The sequence below is a fragment of the Brachionichthys hirsutus genome, chromosome 2, assembly GCF_040956055.1.
Source record: "Brachionichthys hirsutus isolate HB-005 chromosome 2, CSIRO-AGI_Bhir_v1, whole genome shotgun sequence".
In the NCBI taxonomy this organism is placed as follows: domain Eukaryota; kingdom Metazoa; phylum Chordata; class Actinopteri; order Lophiiformes; family Brachionichthyidae; genus Brachionichthys; species Brachionichthys hirsutus.
Genome location: NC_090898.1, coordinates 11,880,422 through 11,901,496, shown reverse-complemented (window position 1 = coordinate 11,901,496; position 21,075 = coordinate 11,880,422). Strand labels below are relative to the sequence as shown.

The window sequence follows — 21,075 nt, the reverse complement described above, 5'->3', positions numbered from 1 at the left end:
TAGGATAAAACTCTAATGGAAAACTATTACATTTCAATAGCTCCCAACACTTTATGTTGGTGTTTGATATGAAGGAAAACTTGTGACTTAAAAGATACGATTCACAGCCAATATCTGGAGTTATAAGATCCACATTTTCACTCTGATCTCTTTACAGATTTATGCATTTATTAAGTTTTTTCCCCCCCATGATGAACATTGGGGATAATAGCATCAAACATCACACAGAATAAAAATTTGATTATATGTAATGCTAATTTTGGCAACTGGATGTGAAGGCCTAGTCAAATTGCATCCACGAGCCATATTATAACCGCTGAAGCCGATCACGCTGATCGGCATCCTGTTATTTCAGAGGGATCTTTCCTTTTCACCTCACACATTATCTTTGTCTTCAGCCCTTCCACTGAAAAACCACTGGGCCAAATTTAAATGTTATGTTACAGCAAATTCATAGCAGTTCTTCTTCTTCCTCTTTCGACTTGTCCCGTCAGGACTCAGGAGTCGTCACAGCAAATCAACGTCTTAGTAAATTGCGTGCTTAATTCTGGCAAAGTTTTATGTCGGATGCCATTCCTGACGCAATTTATCCGGGCTCGGGACCGGCTCACGGGAGACACTACCCCTGCTACCTATGAGGCTGCATTAATGTGACACACATAGCAGTTATGATTTAAAATCACAAAAAAATTAAGATGTAAACACCAAAGACAACACCAGGGCTTGGACCAGCTGCGTTCCAGTCACACATATTAACTTTGAGAATCAAAATGAGTGAATCATGTTTTTTGTCCATCAAGTCTCCAGGACAAAGTTAAAGTTCAGTCACAGAAGAGAGAGTAGCAGTCTGGCACAAACCAAGGAGAACACTGGACAAACTGGGACACGACACTAAGAGACAGAAAGAAAGAAAGAAATGGTGCCACGTCAGGGCAGGAAACGAACCTTGAATATACCGCTCACCTTCTGGAGGCTGCGGCTGCTGCTGCTCCATGACTTTGCGACGCCGCGCCTCCACCACTGGGTTTTCGTACTGGGTCTTCCTGTTTATATGGCTGAGGACGAAAGACGGGGAAAGGAAACAAATAATGCATGAGAGTATCGACTAGATGATAACTAAACGTCAAAGCTTCAGCCATGATAAGATTCTCACTGTGTCAAGCAGGTGATTAACTTACTCCACATAGTACACCCCATACACAGGGTCCTCTATCCTTTCCCATCCTGGAGGCAGCTCTGGAATACACAAAACACGCAGTGTTAAACACGGAATGATAACACGCTAAGATCACGACTGACTTTTAGTGTGTTGCGTTGAATGCTTGCGTGACACATTCAGTATATTATTCCGATTGTTGGTAAAAGAGTGATTTCTGTTTTGACTTAATCCCCTCTGCCGCGCAATGTTTACCAGCATGATTAATCTGGGATTCTGGTCTATTACAGCATGTTTTTGTTTGTTTTTGATTTAACCATAAAATGGGATCACATGCTAACAGAGAATGCACAATCTAATAATTACACAACATTATGTATATAATGAGACATTTATATCTGTACAATATAATACATTTCTGAGCATTTTTTATTTAATCTTGTGAAATTCTTTGTACCTGAGAACACAGCGCAATGCTTCAAACCCAAACTAGCCAGGATTCTATAGAGAATAGCTCATCAGTACACGAGGCATGCGTACGTCACCACGATGGCCTGCATACTCCTCCTGCTGCCTACAACCACTATCATTATGCTCACGTCTGAAACATCTCACGGAAGGTGTGTGACACTACACAGCTTCAAACTAGAATCTGGGTCAACACACAACTAGACCGTAAACTCAGCATCACATTAAGGCGATGCACAAATGGGCGCACACCTAACCACTGTCAATAGGAACGTCTGACAGATGAGGCCAATCAAATGGACACATTCCCACGGGGATTTTGGCAGATGTTCTCGGCCCTCCTCCCCAATATATTTGGTGCGACAAAGACATTGCCTCTTTAAGTTACCGTGAGGTTCAGACACACGCTAAACAGGGAGACAGGATGTGCACTCCTAAACCAGCTACTGCTGCATTCACGATAGAGTAGGCCTGTTCCGTCTTTTCATTGCATGAGTCCTACATTATTTACACTGGCTTGCAGGCTTCTTCTTCTTCTACTCTTTTTCAGCCCCTCTGCTATGTCAGCACATTGCCACCAGCAACTGCAAGTATGCACCATTTCTCTCTGCAGGTGGCACACTCATCTATCATGTCAAAATACAAACATTACAACACAGCTCTACGGTGCCGCTGTCAAAAAGTTCCCACAATGCCGCACATTGCAGCACATTTTTTTTATACCTCCTTGAATATCTCTCCACAGCAGAATTGAGAGGCTTGGATGTCAATGTCAACAAAAGAAATGACAGTTGATAACCGTGTCGTATTAAATAGTGTAAATCAGCGTAACTTTTGCTTTAAGATGCATAAATCTAAAAGTCTCACCTAAATCCGTCTCTAGCTCTTCTGTATGTAGCCCCTCTTCTCCAAAATGAAAGCAAGATGAAACAAACCACGCAAAATGAAGAATAGAATAGTGGTTGGAGGGCAAACAGGAGGGTAGGAGCAACAATTAGCAAAGGCCAGAGAGAGAGAGAGAGAGAGAGAGAGAAACACCTTAGTTTCAGAACAGATAAATCAGGATAAGGATCAAATAATATCCCTCTGCCCCCCCCAAAAAAACTGAGCAATGTATTTAAATGCAATGTGCCACTTTACATTTCACCACTTGATGGTGCAGTTTAACAAAGCTGTATTCTGAATTCTGAATTAGTCAGCTGTCATTTGGAATTAATCAACCACTTCATGAGTCTTTGGGGATTATTTGCCATGTTCTATGAAAAACATGTTGGATACATGCCCAATCAACAAAGCCTGCATTCAAAACTCATTATTTTCATACGCTGCTACCAAATAAATTAAGGAAGTGGCAAAGTCAGTCCTCAGTCCAGGAGCAAAATATTACGGACCTCAGACACCGCCTGCTGATTCCTAATCCACTACACAGATGTGTGGAGGCACATTTATAGTGTGATAAAAGAGATGAGGTGGCTTACCATCGTCATCACACTCTTCTAGGGCCCTGGAGGCTTTGTCTCTACACCGAGGATCCATCCATGATGTGGTCTTTGTGTTGTGGCTGAGGGGGAAAACAAACAAGACAACAGGACAATTCAGCATAGGCCATCAAATGTCATACAAGAGAACAGCAGGAGTTATGGCTTCAATATAAATGAGAACTCAAGCCACATCAGCAAGTTTACAGAGGACAACAGGCGTCTGCTGCAAAGTGAAATGTGAATGACACAAGTACTATAGCAACAATAAACAGCCTGATTTTCCCCTCTATTGTTAAAACGGGAACATAGTGTAATTCAGGGATAGCAGAAATGAACATACAAGCTCTGAAAATACACAGCCATGTCCTGGTGGTGTGTCTTTGCCGTGCTGCAGAGAGGACAGAGAGGTGGAGGTAGTCAGGTGGTCAGGATGTGATCTCCTTTAGAGATCGGGACATGGAGGGATTAACAGGAAAGCAGTAGCACCCAGGGGGCTGGGCATGCTGGCTTGGGAGAGGCCTAAGAACCAAATCATGGGGGGAAACAAGCCACTGGGCAAACATGGGGGGGAATACTGCAGGTAAAAACATAAAAGACGAAATACCATACAGTGAGAAATACTTTTTCCGGCCATGCAAAGTTTATGTGCAACAGATCAAAATAAAATGCTGCAGGTTGATGATACATACTCTATAAAATAAAGCTCTCCATTTTCCGTGTAGGCCATCTCCCAGTTCTCAGGCATTGGTCCCACTGGGTCTTCTGGCGAGACCTGCAGCTCTGCGAGGGTCTGATGCCCGCTGTCGGAGGTAGAGGTGGCCGCATTGTTCAGACCGCAGGACGGAGCATTGTCACGTGCGGGGTATGGCCGGAGGATGCCGCCGCGGCTCTCGTCCTGGTCGTTTGGGTTACCTGTGCACAACAGAGGAGAGGGGAAGAGACTACGCACTAAGGATCCTGGGTAACACAACGGGCAAGACGCAAAACACCAAAACAAAAGCACAGTTTATGTCACACGCATGCAAGAAAAACTGCAACGTGATCAAATTAGTGTACTCTGGAAACTTTTCAACAAATGTCACGTAAAGACGCAGCACTTCCCCTTCTCTCCATTTGAACTTTGGCTCCCGCCCAGTTTCAGTGTACTCAAAGGGTCCCAGGAATATGCTAATTCTTTAAGCGGCAGTCTTTCCCACATTTTTCTGGGCCCCCATCCTGTTTGAACTCTCTACCCATGAACCCCATTCTCCTAAAGCCAGCCATCACATCGCCCCCCAGTTCTTCCCAGGTCTTTTCAGACTCGATCAAATGCTAATTCAACACTGGCAGTTTTGGGGTGGGCACACACAGAGTGCATAGATTCACAGCATCAAAAAGAGAGGCCAAAAAAACCGAATCAAGGTTCAAGCTTGCAGGAGAGAAGAACGGGTGCTGCAGCTCGATGCTTTGGACAACAATGCCATGTTGTTCCCTTGCAGATTTGATCCACAGACAGATCATCAACATAAATCATTTTGAGGTGAAAATGTAAACATTTGATGTTCACATACTGAACTTAATGAGCAACAAGAAAAGTGAAGAAATATGACACAGCTATGGCATTATGTGAGAACTGTATGCTGAAAAATATTTTTGAGCATATCCGACAATCTACTTCCTGTCCCACTGCAGCCCTCCTCACAGGCAGGGGGCAGTATTTGTAAGCTCACGGAAAATGGATTAGCGCATCACACAGGGCTGATGTAAGTCCCAACAACAAGGGAGAAGATCATAAACAAATCATCATCCTGGACAGACACATGCACATGCAGAACATTTTCTAGAAAACAGACAAACAACAAGAACAAGTCATGCAGATGCATGTGGGAGCTGCAGAAACAGAATGTCATGGCCCTACCTGTAAAACTGTTGTTCATTTCCGTGGCCTGGTCGTCATCGTCGTCCTCAGCAGGCACTACTCGAGCATTTTGCATGTCATTGTAGGACTTGGTGCGCTTAGGAGTGGACTGCTGAGAGCCTGCATCACGAAGAATCACTGTCCCAATGATGGGCTGCCTTGGCGGCTTGGGGGTCCCATAATAGTTACCTAGGCAACAAGAAGGACATTAGCATGCTAGAGACACACAGAAGGAGGAAGGAAAATGAACTGACTCAGTCACCAGGGATAAAACCAAGCTGTGGGCATATGAAATCTGCTCTTATAGAGCGGAGAGACCAGGATTATTGCCTGATGAAAAATCACGGAAATAAACAGTTGGTGATGATGGAAAACTCTTCAGAGCTATACTGTCTGGACCCTGGAAAGACACTGAGAAAATACAATCAGCTGCCTTTAAACGCTTTCTAACATAATCTTTTCTAGCATGGTAATGAATCATCATATGGTCTTTATATAGTTATAGCGCTAATGCATAAATCTAATGGCAATGTTGCACACAAACACTTCAGCATTTTGTGAAGCGGTGCTTATTGGCTTTGCTAACGATTGGGGAAGATCGATAACCACATTTTTATTTCTCTGATCAATTGATGCTGTATCTTCAATCAGTTTGGATTACAAACTGGTTTGGATTACCCCCCGGAAGAGCTGGAAGAAGCGGCCGGGGAGAGGGAAGTCTGGGCTTCCCTGCTAAGGCTGCCGCGCCGGCGACCCGACCCCGAATAAGCGGTTGAAGATGGATGGATGGAAGGTTGAAACTGCCTGGACTGTGCTGGTCTCTTGGCCAAAATATGTTAATACATTTTAGACAATCACTTTCATGTCCTTTAGTTTAAGACTACTGACACAGCCTTGTTTAAGAATAATGACTGGAAGCAATGGAAAAACACACATCATCTCTCTCTCTCACACACACACACACACAACCCTACATCAGTATACTTGGTTGTTATGTGCATAAAGTTTCATGAAAAAATATTGCATTTTGAACATGAAGCCATTCCTGCATGCCTCACCCACTTTCTTGGCAGGGAACAATTAATGAGGGTTGAAAAGATGCTGCTTTCCAAACATATTATGGTAACAGTTTGAATTTTGGCATGAATGTTGCCCTGCGTCAGACTCCCTCCCCACACCGTCAAATGTTTTCCAATCTACTATCAAATAAAAAGGTAAAACTTCCTAAAACCATTTAGGCTTACATGATCCAATATGTTTATTTATTTAGTCATGTATTCATAAAATTCCAGAGCCTTTGTGAAATAATAATCCTGTCTGTTCTCTGGTTGTCTGGATTTCCACAGACTCCTGTGGGCAGGTATTTGACATTGTCTGCATGAAGAGCTCAAATGTGCCAACACATAGCAGCGCCTGTGCCGAGCGGATTAATGTCGTAACACCCCCCCCACCACCACACACACACACACACATTAGCCTTGGTTTTGCGCAACATACAGGCTTGCAAACAAACACACAATGAAATCCCAAAATACACCAGTACACACATGTTTACACACACAGGTTTGTATCACGATGAGACTTAGTGCACTACTCAGTCCTAATCATATTGAGAGGGACAGATGTGGACTGAGCTGCTGCCTCCTGGATGCACGGCCCCCCCACCCCCACCTCCCATGATGCAAAGTCTAATCAGAATCAGCTGAGTGCACAGAGCTACCACCCTTCTGCATGTAGCAATCATAAAAATGCTGAATGCTGTCAAGCTCATTGAATGTTTTGAGATTCATGAGAAATGCGCTCGTGTCAAACAGGATCATTCCCACCTTCATACGTTCCTATTTCCAGTAGCGTTCCACTCTCCTCAAGTTTTAAGAAGTCCTCCACAGACAAGAAGTTGTAATCCACCCCTGGGACTTCTCCGTCTCGTGGGGGACGGGTTGTACCTGAAGACAGAACACAAACAAGGTTTAGACAGCTGCACTATTGAAATGAATGCGTTGCTGTTGCAGTTAAAGATGGACTTATACCCTCTCTGATGGGGAAAATAACATTTTCCATTTGCTTCTTTCACAACTTCCGCAGAGAAAGCACAACTTTAGTGTTAAAATGCAGTCAACATCTAAACATTGATACATCCAGCTTTCTGAGGGTGAAAGGCTTTTGAAGAACTAAATGAGTTATAAAATCACGAGTTGGAACAAGTGATGAGTGCGCTGAGCTCACGTCTAACAACGTCTCTGCTAAGTCAGAAGGTAGAACAAAGGTCGCCTTAAGCAACAATCCATTCATTTCTTCATGGTGAGTCTGGAATTTGGAAGTGAATCAATGTAATAACAGTAAAGTTGTTTTTCCTTAATCTGTTGTGGCTTGATCATGCTGCATCGCCTGCTACGACTGCGATGGCTAACAGTGAACTTCATTCTTCGGTGCTGTGAAGTTAAAGGGCAGTACAAATTTAACAGATTACTTTGCATGAGACAGAGAAACTCTCAATCCTTCTTGTCCATATTGCCATAAAGCTCATCTCTACTGAAGTTAATGATTAGTGAACTGTGCTATTACTTTGAAATGCAATGCTGTACTAGGAATTTGACACCAGACAATGGAGACAGGGGCCATTGTGTCTTTGTCTTTGGAAAAAAAAAAAGATGAGATGACAGGCCATGTGGTTGAACTAATCTGTGAGCATCAGTGCAGGCAACAGTCACGACCGGCTCTCTACAGGGAGCCTGGGAGTTTGAGGAAATATCTTGGCCAGTCCTGGGACAGCACTTCTTTGGAAAATGACTTCATGTTGTAAATTAATTATACAAGACCTTGGAGGGGTCACAGCTCCTAATACTCCTGGCAACACTCACACCGTCCACAACTGTGTCAGCTGGTGCCTCTTGCACTCCATCTAATGATGGCTCAGTCGTGTTGTGAACCACATGCAAACACATTCTAATGCAGTACACCAGCAATAGCCTTAAAGCACAATGACAGGACTGTGTTTGGTTTCGTAGGGTAGAATAGGGTAGACCTACCCAGAGTGCACCCTGCCTCACGCCCAAAAGATGACGCCCATGTGTCAGAGGATAAGCAGTTACAGAAATGTAAAACAATTTCTCCTGAAGGGACTAAAAACGGTCACCAAATTCCATGACAACTCATCAAATAACCGTGAAGGCATTTCATTCCGGAACCCGATCATTAGGACTTCACTTCTCAGAGCCATGAATGTCAGGAGTAAATTTTGTGCTAATCCATCCCGATATATTTCATATGACAAATGAAAGTTTGACCTTGTTGCTGCACTGCGGGAAAAGTCAGGGGCTCACCAAAGCAATTATGATTCTCTCTCTAGGTACTATGAATATCTGTACAAAATTACATCTTAATCCCTTTAATTAGATATTTCAGCCCGAGGCGGCGTTAAACCCAACAGTGGACTGACAAACTAAAAACCTTAATGTCATAATGCGGATGAGAGATAAAGGTCATGTCTGCCTGAAGACTTGTAGTGTTTACCTGCGCCTCTCCAAAATGCAAATTCACACCCAATCCCTCAGGATAAGCCCAGCCAACAAACGGCTGATAATAAGCAAGTCTTGACAGTGCACTACTCTGTCATACGTCTCCACTGCACTGCAACGCTGTTCATGGCTTTCTCTTCCTGACAATTTGGACTTCATTCCCAAGACAAATTGATAAAGAGAAGGCAATTTCACTGACTACACTCGGGCTCGAAATGTGAGCAACAAAACAAATGCCTTGCGTGAAGAAGAAAAAAAGAAAACATCATGTAAATATCCATTTACAGCAGCACAGTGCGAGCACAGGGCTGCTCTGTGCTCACCTCAGTGGATCGTGGTGAGATGAAAGGAGCGTTGACTGGAGTTTGGGTCAAAGGACTGGGTTGTCCCACAGTCTGGTAATAGGACGACTAATTCTGGAATTACAATCATACCAAATACTGAAACTTGAACCCCATCTAATAAAGTTTATTTATTCGAGTTTATTGCACAACCTCGTGACAATTGAACCTCCTTTCGGATATTCTGTTTTTCTCTGCAAAATACATAATTTAAATGCAATATTTATAGACTATTGGGTCAACTTTTGATGTACTTTATGATGTCAGTGCCATGAATTTGCATTCATTCTAATTCGAGGCTGAAATGCTTCACTCAACAACATTTAAATACTTCCTAAGTCTTATTGCCCAGATTCAGGGCCTATTAATTGGTCATCAACCTCGCATTCTTTGAGCATCTTTGAGGTGTAAAAAATGTGACACTAGTGTAAAATCGTAATGGAAAAACTCCACCCAGCTAAAGTAGTCCATTCCTAAAGCTATGTGTATATTTGTTTATGTACTTGCATGTAACAGGATGAGGACAATTCATTGAATGTAGCATATAAATTCCATTTAGGAGAAGCAGCAGAGACTGGCCTCCAAAATCAATGGAACATAATTGTTGTAATTGTTTAATTTCAAATCCAGCAACCAGAGTTGTTTTCTTTTTTTACTTTTCTTATGTTAACACTCAACAAAAATTAGAACACTCAAATAGAAACTGGGTTTGACCTACACACAATTAGAGATAGTGACAATAGCATCACTGGCTGTAGCACTAGAACACTTGAGTGAATGCATTATTAATGTATAACCTAAATAAGTAGACTGTGTGTATTAAACATCTTTTAGAAGGTATTCAGTACAAACATCTGTGTTGTTGAAAGTGTTTTTCCCAGCTACTATACTATATATAGAAGTAAACACTACTATTGTGTGTTTACCTCTTGACCTGCCCTTATGCTCAGCTCTGGAATGTTCTACAGTCTGTATATGGTATAAAATTCACAGTAAAAACAAATATGGATGAAGATTCAGTCTCAATCAGAGATAGAAAGAGAGAGATTTGTTTAAAGATTTGTAAAACTTTATTATTCCTGGACTGTCCTTGAACAGAGGCAGGCTGCCATCACAACGCCAAAGGGAGCAAAATGGGCTTCAATAATTTGCTCAAGGATACTTTAACATGTAGACTTGTAGGTATAGTAGGTACAGTACAGTAACTTGACAGTAGGGCATCAATCCCTCAATCTTATACTTCCGTGTACGGCTGCTCTGACTCCCATGCCACAGCTGACCAATAGTATATTCAGAGTGTGGACTATAAATAGCAGGTTGTAGATGCCAGTTTCTTTCATGATTGGAAGCTCATAAAAAGGCATAGAGTCGAGGCCATGGATCCCTTAAGTTGCCTGCAGATCAGATCAGAAACTGCAGGAGCATCTGACCTTTTTATAAATCATTAACTACATACTCTTGAACTGTAGACCTTGAAAGATGCAATCATCATAAATCAAGACAAAATATGAACATTCATCCACACAAATGTCCTTAAGAATACAAAGATTATATGAAAAGAAAATGAAGACCAACATAAATAGAGGGTCAGCATCATCTCTCAGCGCGGCGACACAGATAGCAGCAGAACAAAGATGCCCTTTGTCTGAGCACTACTACTACTGTAATGAAGGGCGTAGCCTTAATTTTCCTTAGGGTGCTTTCACACTGCACCAAGAGGACTCGGCTCCTTAGGGAGCAAATTCTTGCATTTAAAATTAGTTGAAAGGTCTGCGTTCACACTGTGATTTCTTCGCGAAACGGACTTTCGGAGCAGCGCCACGTGGCTGAAAAGGGCGCTTGTCGATTGGACAAAATAGAAGGGGAAGTCCCTCCCTCTCCCATGTTTGTTTTGGTTGGGAGTGCAGTTACGGCTGCTGCTCATTCAAGGAGGGAAGCTCATTTTGTTCTGGCCTAAATCATAAATGTTACACAACGCTAGTCGTTTTTAATAAAGACAAAGTCGCTGGGGATCAGTTCAGAACAACACAATGAAACACTTGTAAAATATTTGGGTGTTTTATGCTTCGCTGAATCGTTTATTTCACTGTCAATCAAAATCACTGCCTCAGACAGATCATCCAATCATCATGCCCCAGAGAAGCTGATGGGCGGCACAAAGCCCAGCATTTATCCAATGACCGTCCAGTTCCGCGCAGTAGAACAGCACACACTACGCTCAAGCTGGACCGTTACAGGTCGTGTCAGTTACCCGCGATAAGTAGCTGGTTCTGAACAAAAGATGAAAGCATTAGAACGCATATTTAGTCAATGAAATCTACACACAGCGGTACATATTTCGGCACTTTTTTTGGTTAATGAGCTTCCCCTGCAGAGCAGCTTGGAGTGCGCGCTGTACTTCCTCTACCGGAGATGCACCGCGTAGCATTACTACGTACAGTTGATCCTGCCTTTGCTCCAGCCCAAACGGAGCGGATTGTCCGAGGAAAGGAACTCTGGTCAGTTTAAAAGGGAGCAAACAGCGGCAGTGTGAAAGCACATTCGGACACTTAGCGGCTTTCTGAGTGTGCTTCTGCTACACACTGTAAATAAACAAGTACTCCTGGCAAAACATTCACAGGCCATTTTATCTGGCGTCAGAGAAAAGCATATTCTAAGGCCATCTGGCTACTGAATGTTTTACAATGCACAGGGCGGAACTTTGACTTTGCTTTTTCAACCAAACAATCTGAGATTCCTGCCGATATTTCACCACGTCACTTGCAATTTTGAAGAAAAATACTGATGTGCACAGAAACTTTAAGTTCCAAGGTCAAGGAAAGACAAAAACAAGGTTTTTGGTTTAAATCTACGCAATTTTTATGTACAGTCTGGAGGAAAAAAGAACAAGTTTGCTTTGAAATGAAGCCTCGCTGAAGCTTTTTCTGGTGGGCATCTGATGCAAGACATGTGAGTTTTAAATTCAGAGGGAAGATGTTGTCTGTGGAGGCTGACTAAATATTTAATTCATGTAGCTCAGAGAATGTTTGTGTCTTCTAAAGTGGCTGAAGCCTGCCAGGGATAGCCATATGTAACATTATGTACTGCAGGAGAACAGGGCTGAAGGATTAAAAATGGGATCTGGTACCAATCATGATTTCTGAGCTACAAATGGAGAAATGGACGTTAATGGTTTGCAAGTTGCATTACTTTGTCAGTCTGCTTTATCTCAGATTTTGCATTTGGTTCTTGACTTGACCACCGAGTCAGCTAGTCAAGTAACAACTTCATCTGCACGGACTAACTATAACTTCAACTGTGGCTTTGTTCTCATCATTAGTGCCAACTTGAATCAGACAGCAGATGTCTGTAGACTGTTACACTCTATTGCTTCACTCAACAAATAGCGTTTCTACCGACATCACACAGACACTTGATGGTGCTTCATTACTATTGTGGGCAATTTGGAGCATTCTTTAGAAGATGAAAATAAAAAAGTGTCATACTTTATAAAGAGGTTAAGTTGTGCAGGTGAAAATGAAGCATTGTTTGAAGTGTGGATTTTCTCCTTGTGGGGAACAGTGCCTCTTGATTTTTTTTTTTTAGCTCTGCTTTGCCAGGTCTGTTATTATGTTTTACATTTGCTTTAAATGTTATCATTAAATTTGACATAGTGTAAACAGCCAAACACGTGGTGTATTTCATTAAATCGTCTGTCTAGATATCCTGTCCTGACCTCTGGTTCTCTATGGCGCGCTCTTCATCTGGGGCCATCTCTACCCACATGACCTCATCGTTGACTGTGCAGATCTTTACTCTAAACCATCTGCGCATACACAACCACTGCAACCGCAATCACATGCAGGCACACACACACACCCAGGTGAAAGAAGTCCCTCTGTGTATTAACAAAGGGCCACAGGGCTGACAGCACTCTTGTGTCATCTGATACCCTCAATCGCCTTCCTGCTGTTAATGGTCTAAGGAGCTTCCCCTCATTGTCTGACACAGACAGACACTCAGCCAAACATCTGCTGTTTTAACCCCTGCTGGTTATGTGCGTGCACATGGTGAGGGGGGGGGGGCAAACGACAAACAGGAACAAGCAAAAATCCAACTGGCCATAGAGTGACACGAGCCTGCAGGAAAATGCTTTTTTTTTTCTTTCTCTCAACAATTCTAAAATAATACCTGAGTATATTAATGCTCAAATTAAAAGTATAAATAATAATATAAATAAAATACCAAGTGTCAGTAAACTATAAACACTTAAATATGCTCACACTTGTAACTGCCCCCACAGCAACAACAGAAGCCATGACTATTGTGTGTTTCCAGGACAAACACTCCCTGCGTGCTGATGGAGATGTGTATGTTATGAAAACAGAGGCTGATGGGTGATGCGAGAAGAAACGAGGTGCATATGTGCGAGCAGACAGCACAAGGGCAGGGCAAAGAACGGCAACAGTCACACAGGGAGTTAGCAGGGAACTCTCTTGGGCCTCTAAGCCAATTACTGGAGCAGCATTGACTGAGGCAGCACTTTAAGGCCTCATCTACACAAGTAGTCCCTTAATACACTGGTCAGATGATGGGAGCGTCTCAACCGCAAACTACGCCGAGATGGCCATTTGCAACCATTATGATGCCAGTTGAACAAATCTCTTTAGAGATGCTAATGTATCGAATAGTATGCGTTGCAGAATACTTGGGCACAACACGGGTTAACGTTATTTTAATTGTAAGGCGTGTCCCTCCATTCTGCATGCCCGAGGCCCGTCGCTGCTGCGATGGATAATTATTGGATGATATTCCTCAATCCTGATCATCTGACCAGGAGACCGAGGTGAGTCTTACCACTTGCCATAGCTGCGTTCAATTAGCGCCTCCACCCCAGGATTTGCTGACCAAAAATGATTTATTAAGAGAAACAGAGAGAAAATCAATGTTGCAGAGGTCCTCAGATTAATAGTTAGGCAAATAACAGACGCTAGCCTGGGCGCTTCTAACAGCGCCCAGGCTGGAGCACGTTCGGTTAACTGCGGTGGAAGGAAATACAGCAGAGGCCTGCGACGTCTCTGCTTGCTCCCCGCAATGACGCACATATCGATCGTGGGAAGACAACATTAAATACGGCCCAAGAGGATTTGTGTCAATGTTTTTTGGTTTCAGCAGAAATGAGGTCCTATTGAACAACGTGAAAACGTTGTAATTACTGCAACTTATGTATAAATAAATAAATAAAAGTTTATTTAGTTATGACTGCTTGTACTTGAAGCAAATTTTTAAATTTAAGATCTCTGTTTGAATGAATGTTTGATTTGTTAGACAGGCTCCTCCTCCTTCAGGCTCCGCATTGTCCTCCTTGTAATACTCCTCCTACTGTTACTACTACTACTACTACTGCTACTACTACTACTACCACCATTACTGCTATTACTAGATTTCCAAATGTGATAAAATCAAAATCAAACCGAGCAATAATTCTGCTTGAAAAATGAGTGAATGTGCTCCTGATTTAAGTTTTCTATTGGTTTTCTATTTCTGCATAGATGATGATGCAAACAGTTCACAGTGAGTTTTGATTAACAATACCCATCCCTGAAATTAACGGAATGAGTACCCTTCATTATCAAAGATACTCGTTAATTTCTTTCCAACAGCCAGATTCCTCTCTGTGATTGTTTGGAAAATGATTCAGTTACCCATTAAAAAGAAGAAAGAGAGGAGAGAGGGAAAGAGGCCAGACACACAATACTGCTGTCGCCCAGTATAACAGGCCATTCTTTCAGCTCGCGCCACAACACTCCACACAGCTGAGTCCCAGCCACCATTCTCCTGCTGTTCCCCCTGCTCCCTCCCCATCTCTCCCCTTTCAATACCGGGTAGAAGAATAACGAAGGAGGGTGGAACATATATAGCGGGAAAACACTTGGAATGTAAAGGATCATTAGCTGGAACTCTTGTAAAAAAAAAAAAAGAGACAAAAGGTGGCAGGATAATTAACATATTAGAAAAAACTGTCTATACTAGAGAGAGAAAACCAAGATGACAAAAAGTGGGATGAGCTTATATCAAAAGACTAATGCTAAGAAGAGTCTGTGAGGGAGGTCAAAGAAAAATTTAAGAAATGAAAGTGAGTTAGAAAGGACAATATTATAGCAGACTAAAAGGCACACAGACACATGACAAAAAAAACCCCATCACAACCCATTCACACCACAACGCAAATCTGTATAAGATCTGATTCCCACAGTCAGAAAATACACTTGCCTCTGTATTTCTGCATCTGTGTGCATCTGTTTATTCTCCCCACCCACATCCCATCCAATCTAATCCTGGTAGCCAGGGCATCGTTCCCAGGAGAAGAAGTAAATGTCAAAGAATTACCTCTTTACCGCCACGCCGCTGCCGCTTCCCGCTCTGCGAGTTATTCCAAGGAAATCTTTAAAAAAGGTTAAATCCAAGCGTGCTAAATTCTGCAAGCCCTCTCCAAACCACACCATCCATGGATCATCCACTTGTCTGTGAGTGAGTGCTCGCTCCCAGCTTGCAGGCTCATTCAGGCAGGCAGTGAGGAGGCAGCTGCCGTTTTTCTTCAAAGCTCCACATGCAGAAAAATTAGAGGTCCAGCCCAGCTTAGAGACTAAGCCATTGTAAGCTATTCACACTCTAGTTCCTGTCTGAGGCCAATGGCTGAAGTCCCCTGCATACTCCCGCCTACTGCCTTCCTCCACCACTCTTCCTCTCTTCCTCTCATCTCTGTCTTTTTCCTTTCTCCTTCTCCTGCTATCTTAGCCATAAATATAGACACTTGACATCAGCTAACACATGGTCCTGCCTGATAAATAGCAAGCTTCAGGCAGGTCTTGTGAAAGAGAAAGCTTGGGGGGGGGGGGGTACTGGGTTAAGTATGAGAGTAGAGGGCAGCTGGACAAGGATGAGGGTAATGATGAAGATCATATTCTGTACTCTATAAATGTTCAAATATGATAAGGGTTTTTATGCATTGCATGGGGATTGCAGCATTGACTGCATGTTGTGTCTGTTTACTATGCTTTGACTGGACTAGGGCAACGAGCCTCGACTCGATTAGCACAAAGAGAGATGAAGAGACGTGAGACCAAAGAAAGGCTTTCACCTGGCAAAGCAAGCCTGTGCCTGCAGGAGTGAATGTCCAGGCAACCTGGCCACAAACCCAGGAGTTGCCCTGAGGGAAGACTCTGTTTGGATTCCCTTTGTCCAGTCTGAGATTCATGGTCGCATTCCACCATGACTAAAAGTTTGGTAAAATAGCAGTTGTACCATGCAGCAGCCCTGAAGGAAATCACCCAAATGTGTTGAATTGAATATGTAGTACCTTAATGTATCTGTTCCCTTACTTATACACAGTGAAGACTAGCATTTTCCTTCTCCATCTAATCCCGATGCATTTAAATAGGGAATGTGAATATTTGACAAGCAATATGTCCGATATATTTTGATGATCCGATGCCCAATGAGGATTCACAGAGTTCTCTGTTAAATGACAGGCTACTTTTATTCGCATTAACAACGTGGCTACTGGAGAGCAGATTAGTGAAGCAAATAATTCTTTGGGACAAATTTGGAAGTTAAATTAAGTGTCCCAACAGAACATCCCACTGCACGTGTTTGCAATGTCAAAAGAAGTGTGTGATGCCTATAAGCACCCTAAAACATAATTAACATGTTTCGCTCTATGTAAGTATTTAAACACATGCTGGCTGTATCATCCTTCCTTAAACTTACAATTTGGCACATCCTCTGAAATCTGCAGAAGCTACCAGGCGTGTAGGTTTGTTGTACCTGTAAATAAGTAGAGTCCATGCAGTGCAATGATTCCTGCTTCACTCACAAACACACAAAAAAATAAGGTCCTGGTGTCGTAAATGTCTTTGGAATAGCATGAACGAGAGAAAAAAACTCAATGGACACAGTTATTAATTTGACAATGACATCATAATGCAGTATTGGACCAAGCTGGTTAGGATATGAGACCCACATGCAAACCATCACAAGACTCTCACACAAAAATAAGTCGTGTAAAAAAGTCAACTTGATGACAAAATAATACTCCAGTGACAACACAAGCTTATTCGCTGATTCACCAGTTACTCATCTGAAATACAATAATCAATCTTGTGAATAGTTTTCACATGATACAATCAACAGTTCCAAGCTTTTTTTTTCTCTCCTGTGGACAGTTTGGTTGAGTCCTGCAGAGAGAACTATACATGAAACATTTCTGGATTGTTGGAAAAGTTGGTAGTTCATTAATCGGGGACTGGTTGTTTCAAATTTTGACTTGAGTGAGCCTGGGCTCATCTTGGAAACATTCCTCACAAAAGAAGTTCACAAAAATAAGGGAAAACATTGTTACCATGAGCTACACTTCACCTGGCTTAGTGTATGCAAGACAAGACACAAGAATGTTGTTAAGTCCGGCTCCAGAAAGAGGAGGTTTTTGTTCTTCCATATAAGATACCGTTAAGATGCATTAAAACACATCAAAATGGGCCTGAAACAGATTGTCAATAACAAGCAACATCAGGGTAAGTAAGTAAAAGAAAATCTGCAGTCCTTTTGGCCTGTTTGTGATTTATTTTAATAATAAATAGTTAATAGAATGTGCTATGAACGTAAACCTCACACAGACATAAATATGCCATATATAAACACACAGCCTCTGCATCTGTCTTCGTGCACCATTACTATGCAAAAGCACACATTTGCTTCCCAAATGAGCTCGGATGCTCTCATTTTTCCATCTCTCAACGTTTCCAGAGCGAAAACAAACACCTATGGTATCGTGTCACATGAAAAACATAAATATACTGTGCATATGTGAAAGACGGGCAAACAGAAACTGGGGGCCCATTCATCCGTTACAAGAATGAATGGCCGTCATTAGCATGAGGCTCCCCGGCAGCACCCTGCAATGCAGCGACACACACAATGGCGAGAGCCACGCTTCCCCCTGCCGTTCCCCCCCCAGAGAAGCCCTTTTGTTTGAGCAGCATCTGGACCTGACCTCCATGCATTCAAGGCTGATGACCCCCCCCTTCTCTGCTCAGTTCGTCACCTCTTCTCTTCCCAAACTAACCCCCTCTTAAAAGCCTGTTCGGCCCCTTTCTCCATCGCCTCCTCTCCTTTCCTATACCCCGTACCCCAGTCTCTCCCTCCTTTGGCAAGGAGAGCTGCAATATCTTGCTTCCTGGGAAAAAAAGGGTCTGTGTTCTACTGGGCCTTGTAAAAAGCCTGCAGGGTGAATTAGAAAACCAAAGAGGGAAAAGCACCAGGGGTACTGGCCATCTGTCCCTCTGGGTTGGAACGTGTCTGCTCTGAGAGTGGCTGCCCCCCTCTTTTTCCTCACATAATACCCCCCCACCCCCACCTTCCCTGATTCCCTTAGTCTATATACACAGCATCAACCAAACACACACTCCCTGCCATGCATACATCGCAGACATTGGATGGCGGATGGCAGCGAGAGTTAAAAAAGAAGGCGAGAATAAGGAGCTTCCACTTGCCTGGGCGAACGGCGAGCCAGGAGCCAGCAAATCAAGCTGTAATCCCTTCCTTTGTGTGAGCGGCAAACAGAGATATTTGTCTCCAGCAATGATTTTCCCGAGATTGCAATGGAGTGGAAAACAAGGAAGCGAGGAAGTGTAGGACAGCAAGAAGGGGAGGGAGAAAGAAAGCGAGAGAGAGAGAGAGAGCGTAAGAGAGGAGGCAAAGGAGGGTGAGAGCAGCAGAGGCAGGGAGACGGTGGGAGCAGCTAGAGTATGACAGCGAGAGACAGAGGAAGGCAGCAGTCACTGCTGAGCCACAGGGAGGCTGACACTCACTGGATGATTTGAAGTAAAGGGAGGAGGACGATAGAGAGGAGAGCAGAGGGAGGGAGAAGGAGGGAGAGATCAGGTGGGGGGGAGGGAGGACTGGTTCAGTCCCTGGCTCAAACGCTGGGATAACGCCGAGATAACCCTCATCCCCGAGCAGCAGCTGTAGATGAGAGAGGAAAATGGATCCCACGAGAGAGCAACTTCTCCATCAATTGTGACATTTGCTGCACATGATAACAATAGCCATCTGCAGCAACGGGGCGATGACGGAACACATGGCCAAAAGGGAGGGGGGAAAAAAACACCTCAGACAGCGGTGGAGGGGAGAGGCACCTGTTCCAGTCAGACACAGCGAGAGATGGAGCGACACATGTGGTCAGGAGGGGGTGAGGTGACGTGGGAGACGACGGAAACAGAGGGATGAGAAGCCATCCATCCATCCATCCATTGGCCTTGTCACGCCAAAGAAGTATTTGCATGTGTGCGCGCGTGAGGGCGAGAGACAATAAACACGAGGTGGCGATGATAGTAGCTCGCAGTGAAAATGGGAAGAGGGAGGGACCGGAAGATTAAAAAGGAGAGAAGAGGGGTGAACACAAAAACATTTTGGCAGAGAAAAACGTATAACCTGGATGTTGTTGGATTTACTTGAAAGTAAAGGACAATTTGTTTTTGTTTTTTAGGGAGTTTTTTGCAAAATGGTCCCTGTCACATTTAGATTAGTCTATTATTGAAACATTATTATGCACTTCCAAACATTTAAAATAGGTTTTTGTGTTTTGTCTGATTCCTATTGCAGCTGAGAACTTAAAAACATGCTGCTGTCAATCTATAATAAAGCTGTCACATTGGTGAAAAGAGGATAATTCCATGCGGAAATTAAAAAGAAGTGAAATGATGATTATATTAGAAAAGGTTATATTAAAATATTAGATGAATCCTAATATTTCCGCAGGGGAAAAAAAGATAAAATTACTCAAACGTAAAAGCCCTCAAAAATGCTAAATGTATCACAACCCGTTTAGCATGTTTATATGGTCTATGCTATTTAATACTGATTTTATGTTGGATGTCTGTTCTCTCCACACAGAAGCATTTCCATCACTATGAGATCTTTGTGAATGCCCTGCATGTTCATGCCATAAACAGGAAGCAATCTATTTTCAATATATCAGAACATCATAATCCCAAGCATGGCGTCGGGGGAGGATCAGAGAGGCGGATTTACCGGTCACATGGCTGAGCACAAGAGAAGGGCATAGAGCCAAAGAGAGTGAGGCGGAGTAAGAAGAAAACAATGAGGGAGACAGAAATACAGAAACATAAATGGATGTAATCCAGGAGCCTTGTTTTAGCAGTAAATTTCACATTCAATCACATGTAAATGCACAGGTAACACAGCCAAGCCCCAGTTCCAAGAAACTGGGGCTTGCTGGGAAAGATGGTCCCTTTCCTGGATAATGAAATACCGTCTATTTACGTATATGCATGATAAAACAATCATTCACGTCAATAATTTCCCTGATGAATCCCCTTCTTTTGTTTCGTATGAATACTTCAAACTTGAGATTTGCAGTCATCACAACACAAGAAAAACTTTTAGAGGACACAAACCCGAGTCGAGCTGGAATGTGTCCCCAAAGCACACGTCCAACTTTGTGTGACGCAACCAACGCAGCTGTGGAGTCTGACAAAGTGCTGTGTGTTTGACTCAAGCACGCTTTGTAAATGAGACTGAACATTTTGTGAGGCAGCTACTCTCGTGTGCAGTCGAGACACCAGGAGCGTCAATGGACACCGATATGTAAATAAAACACTGCTAGTGTCTGGAAATGTTTATATTCTCTTCTGGTTCATTAGAAGTAGTAGTTGTAGGATTTTACGTGGCAAAAGGGAAATAATTTAGATGAAATAAATAAAATGAAATAAATTATGCAGCCAAAAGAAGATTATGAAAAAGAAAATGGTCGTTATGGTAACCTGAAAAAAGCAATGCTAAATGTTGGTTAAAGACACGAGTCCTCAGCTAAATGTTCTGCTTTAGGCATGTATCATCATTATCGTCACTGATGTTTTAACTCACAAGGCACAGCGTGGCGATACAAGTTGGCTCGGATGGTCTTCTGCAGCTCGTGGTCAGGGGAAGCCCTCTGAAACCTCATGCTGAGGTAGTGCTTGAGGTCCTTGTTGAGTTTGTGCCCTGGAAACAGCAAGCAGACGAAAACTCAAGTAAGCAAACCTCTTTGTTCTTCTCTTTGTTTTCACTGGATCGAAGGTAAAGCTGTGAAAGGCTGTGATATTTCCATTGTGGAAATACTCCGAGATGGCAAAAGAGCATCTTGGGTCAGGCCTTATGTGTGGAAAAGAATGCT

The 21,075-nt window shown here is 43.0% G+C and overlaps 1 protein-coding gene across 1 annotated transcript in view; it reads right to left on the bottom strand.

Annotated features, from left to right (window-relative positions):
- The window catches only part of LOC137899641 (membrane-associated guanylate kinase, WW and PDZ domain-containing protein 1-like), a 57,676-nt gene that overhangs the window by 21,098 nt on the left and 15,503 nt on the right, over nt 1-21,075 (bottom strand). The window contains exons 2-10 of the mRNA XM_068743682.1: nt 20,787-20,903; nt 6,829-6,948; nt 5,003-5,191; nt 3,795-4,062; nt 3,446-3,493; nt 3,103-3,185; nt 2,492-2,530; nt 1,179-1,236; nt 946-1,055 (exon numbers count right to left, since the gene is read on the bottom strand). Of these exons, the coding sequence (XP_068599783.1) occupies nt 946-1,055; nt 1,179-1,236; nt 2,492-2,530; nt 3,103-3,185; nt 3,446-3,493; nt 3,795-4,062; nt 5,003-5,191; nt 6,829-6,948; nt 20,787-20,903 (1,032 nt within the window). The remainder of the gene's footprint in view (nt 1-945; nt 1,056-1,178; nt 1,237-2,491; nt 2,531-3,102; nt 3,186-3,445; nt 3,494-3,794; nt 4,063-5,002; nt 5,192-6,828; nt 6,949-20,786; nt 20,904-21,075) is intronic.